Source organism: Rhopalosiphum padi, chromosome 1 (genome assembly GCF_020882245.1).
Source record: "Rhopalosiphum padi isolate XX-2018 chromosome 1, ASM2088224v1, whole genome shotgun sequence".
NCBI classification, from domain to species: domain Eukaryota; kingdom Metazoa; phylum Arthropoda; class Insecta; order Hemiptera; family Aphididae; genus Rhopalosiphum; species Rhopalosiphum padi.
The window spans coordinates 8,036,932-8,041,850 of NC_083597.1; the positions used below are offsets into that span (position 1 = coordinate 8,036,932).

Sequence of the window (4,919 nt, forward strand, 5' to 3'; positions counted from 1 at the left end):
GCTTGAGTTTCTATTGTCGAAAAACTTCCAAATGAGTGATTTTAGTTGGTAAATTTATCTTACCATCGAAACTGGATTATAATCCAATTCGTAGGTATTAGTGTTAAGGTAGGGTGCGATGGTACCAAATTACAATTCATACAATCATAGGTACATAAAATGTATGAATTATAAAATAACCTTTATCCCACGACCACAAAATTTTATTATTATATTATTGATTTTTGTGCTGGAATGTGATAATTAAATCAAGAATACAATATAAAATGTTTATTTTTGATACTTCATACATTATAAAATTATAAAACTCGTTAAAATATATGTATAATGCGTGTTTTTGAGTATTGAAAAAAAAAATATTGTATATTAAATTTCTAATTCCACAAATCGCCATCACAAAATATACATATTATTATTACATAATCAAGTACAATAATAAAAATAAAGAGAGGATATTTAATATTTATTTAATTTTTAGTTAATTAATTAATTTAATATTTTAATTACAAGAAAATAACTTATACATTGCAGGTATGTTTAAATATCAAATTTCGTTCAAATTTATATTTAAAATAAATATAAAAATTGTGGTTTTTTTTTTTTAGATTTTTTAGTTACAGTATAAATTACTTTAAGAAATCATATTAAATGTAGATACGAGTACATATGACGCATATGCACGTACAACGAAAAGATTTTCGCATTTCTCCAGTAAACGTCATCTACTAGTCTACCCACACTTCACCATTAACCAACGTTTATACTTTAGTGGTATACATAATAGTCAGTTGTTTTGATTTCAAAATATTTTGTTTGAGTTCTTATTTTATGTTGTTTTCGCAAAATGTTTTATTCATGTGTTACATTTTTTTCACAACACAAAAACCACGTCAATCTTTTGACAGTCTGACACGTTACGTCATGACTCATGGCGTTTTTATTGTGACTGATAACGAGTTAATATATATTATGTCGTATAATAAATACAAATTATATGACAGGAATACGTTCTTAACACAGTGATTTAGACTTTTAATTCTCGTTGGGTATAAATCTTCACTGGAGTATTGATTGAGTACAAATTAGTAATTACACTATATAAATTTTGTAGATGTATCTAATACTTATAAAATTAATTAGGTACATTATGTTAAGTTGAACTGTAGAGGGGCATTCTACTCGAATGAAGTTTATTTCAACAGATTTATTTTAATTTATCTTGATTTTACATTTATTAGACAAATTAAATAAGTAATACTATAAATTCACATTAATTATTTACAAACATTTTTTTAATAAGCAAAAGTAATTGATAGAAATAAATAAATTACATATTGAATGAAAACTGAAAAGGCTAGTTAGTTTCCATTGCAATAAGAACTACCAAAATTTGTTAATCTTCTTGACAATTATGCTTTTATAATATAATATTAATTAATAGATTAAATCAAGATTGACAAGATTGTCTAGATAACCATCTTTGTTAATTTCACAACAACAACGTATAACACATTATAATCCCTCTTCGGTTTTGTTTTACTATGGGTTTAAAAAATATTTTGCGTAAATTACTTACAACATTCAGAAAATATAGAAGTACTGCATTTACGATTTTTTAAATATTTAATATATGATACCTAATACCAAAAAAAATTTTTTCCCGAAAAACTGTTTATCTCTATACAGATCTGTAAATTATAGAAATTTAAGTTTATCAGATAAAAATTTGACAAAATATATGTTTAGGTATTCAATAAGAAAGTGTTTTAAAAACCAGTTTTGGTATTTTTTTATAAAATATGTCAGCTTTCAAAAAAAAAACTTAAATTAATCATTATTATTTTCATTTTATATAAATTAAAGAAAATTAAACTTTTTGAAACATAAGAAATAAGAATTAATTAGTGTTTTTCAAGGCTAGCGGCTGCATACTTACTTCATACTTACGTCCCAAAAAAGGTTTATTTTGCAGGTAGTAAATTCAATAGGTAACTTGCGTCTCGTTTTGGGAACGTAACTCGACCATAATATATTATCCTTCCTACCTATTATAATAGTCGTGACTGAGTTACGTTCATAGATTATGTGCTACAATAATATTGTTTTATGTTATGATCTATGTATAAATGTTCTGTTATAAATCAGCATTTCTTAAAGTTTTTTATCCAAGGATCCCTTTTAATGTCCACGTTTATTGTGGGACCCTACATTGTTTCAATAGTCTTAATGCGTCATTGTATGTAAGGATTATTTGCTATACAAATTAAAATAATTTCATGTAATAAAAATTTGTGTTTATTTCAAAAACTATTTAAAATAATAGATAAACAGGACTTCTAAATTTAAATTTTAACGATATACCTAATACAAATAATAAAAATTAAATATCGGATGATAATAATATATTATATTTTATATTTTTTTATTAATAATAATAGTTGTAGTGACTAATGATTTTTTTCCTATAGCTATGTTGATAATTTGATATTATTATTATGTTTGATTTTTATGTTACTATACAAGAACACAAGCAACAACTTTTAGTACGCAATGCCACTAAATGTTGCACGCATATAATAAGTATTTGACTAAAATATAAATTAATTTTCTTAGGAATTGACTTATATTGCTTTTTTTATTAAAACATAATAACATATAGATACCTGTAGAAAATCAATTTTACCAAATTCCATACATTTTGCAGTTGTTCACAAGTTATATAATATTTACAAAATAGAAATTCCATAAACGACGTGTTCAAAGGACTTTTTATTTGTGCAATATTTAATATCAATAAATATATACCATATACTTAGTTATTTATATATATATAGTACAACTTAAAAAATAACACGATCAAAGTCTAACAAGTAAATAAATACATCATAGTATAACATTTAAACCAATTTCATTTTCACCTCTATCTTAAAAAACCTTAAACTATGTTGCGTTTTGTATATTTTATTCTGTTCAAGTATATGTGTGAGATGGTATATTATTTAAAATTTATTTGAAATAGATTATTTTAATATATGGAGTTTGTAAAGTATATGCATTAACGAAATATGAGAAATTATTATATAATAATTTTATATAATTGTACTGTATTCTATAAGGCAAAAAAGAACAACAGGCATGTATAATTGTTGAAAATTTAATTTTTGTAAAAATATCCAGTTTAAAAAATAACTGGAACATTATCCTCAGTTTTGCTATTAGTACTGTCATTTACTGTCTTTTTATTTTGTAAAATATATTTTTTTTATCATTTTATAATACCATGTTAATATACTAAACGAACATAATAATTTATTTTAAAATAGTAATTAAAGTAAAATAATTAATTTCCTGAAATGTACATCTTAGTGCATATTTTACAAACGATTGGTCTTAAATTCATAGCTCATATTGAATATTAATAAAAAGCCTTATTTTTGTATAAACTATTAAGTTATGTTTATTTTAACATAAATATGTATGTAATAACTAATAGAATGAGTTTACAAAATAATATAGTTAATAGTAATCTAACGCACAGAACTACAAGTCTAGAGTATATTTTACTACAACAATCATTCGAGCAACGTCTTATCTAAATTACTTTGATACTGGTCTATCTACCAGTAGTAAATATATATTATATAAATAAACCACATAAACATAATTATTACAAAAAAATTAAAATAAATGTTATCGCTGGTAAATAGAGCCAATTTCAGATAAATACATTGTAATATTTTCGTCAATTTTATACTGTTCATATATTTTAATAGAAGCTTTAATCCGTTTTAAATCAGGTAGAACCATATTTTTATTAATTATTCCTTTTGAAATTAAACATATTTTCTTCATTGTTTCGACTTGGATTTCTTTTAGTATTGATATAACCACATGTGTTGGTGAATGAGCCCTATGAAATAGCCCACTGTACATCTTGTGAAAGCTTTTTGCACCATTTGTTGTTCTATTAATTAAATTTATTTTTATAGCTATATATACAGTTATACAATAATGATTTTAATTAAACTTACCTAGGTATAATTGATGGCTCTTTTGCCCATATTTTAGGGGGGGAATAAGCAGCCAGGTTCAATATAAGTATTTAAGATGTAATCACTAAATATATGACCCTCGATTTCATTTGGACACAAATTCATAAGTTGAATAAAACCATCTTCAACTTTATCGAATGGTAGGAATGGTAGTCCAAAAAATAATTTTAACCACTGGCCCAATTTGTCTTCATTATTATATGATGTTCGTAAGGTACTGTGATTTTGAATCTAATCATTAAAATATTTTATTAATAATGATTCATTTTTTTATGTTATAATAATATATTATAGGTATTTAGTATTTACCTTACGCCACCAAGCTTGGCCTAAATGGAATTGACACCCAATAATTTTTACTTCAGGAAACACTGTTTTTGCAGCTTCATGGGCAGCAACTTCAAAATCGACATGCAATTGTTTTATATTTAATATTTCAGAAGAATATTTTGAGCATAATTTAATTAAATACGTCCACATTTGAATATACGTTTCTTTGAATTTATCAATTAAAAAAAAAAAAACTAAAGGTAGATAATAACCATTTTTTAACCCATGTATTGTGTAAAGTTGCATAAAGTATTTGGGTGCGTATTCAAACGTACTATCTACAAATACATCTTCACACTGTAATAATATATTAATATTTGTCTTCGTTGTAATGCAAATAAATTGAAAATCGTCTGGAGCGTGAACAAATTTTTCATTTTTGAATTTCAGACAATCATTATCTTCCATTTGTCTTAACTGAAACATAACAGAGGCCAATGAATCTGGGAAAGGAGGACAATTTTTCCGTCTTTTATCGTATATAGCTTTTCTTATAGATTTTATAGTTGAATGTGACACTTCAAAATCTGTTTTCAT

The 4,919-nt window shown here is 24.3% G+C and overlaps 1 protein-coding gene across 1 annotated transcript; it reads right to left on the reverse strand.

The window, feature by feature from the left end:
• Window positions 1-3,690: 3,690 nt before the first annotated feature.
• On the reverse strand, window positions 3,691-4,919 carry LOC132924616 (uncharacterized). The gene is given in 4 exon segments (XM_060992131.1): window positions 3,691-3,964; window positions 4,032-4,072; window positions 4,074-4,283; window positions 4,362-4,919. Coding segments are annotated over 4 exon segments (1,083 nt in total).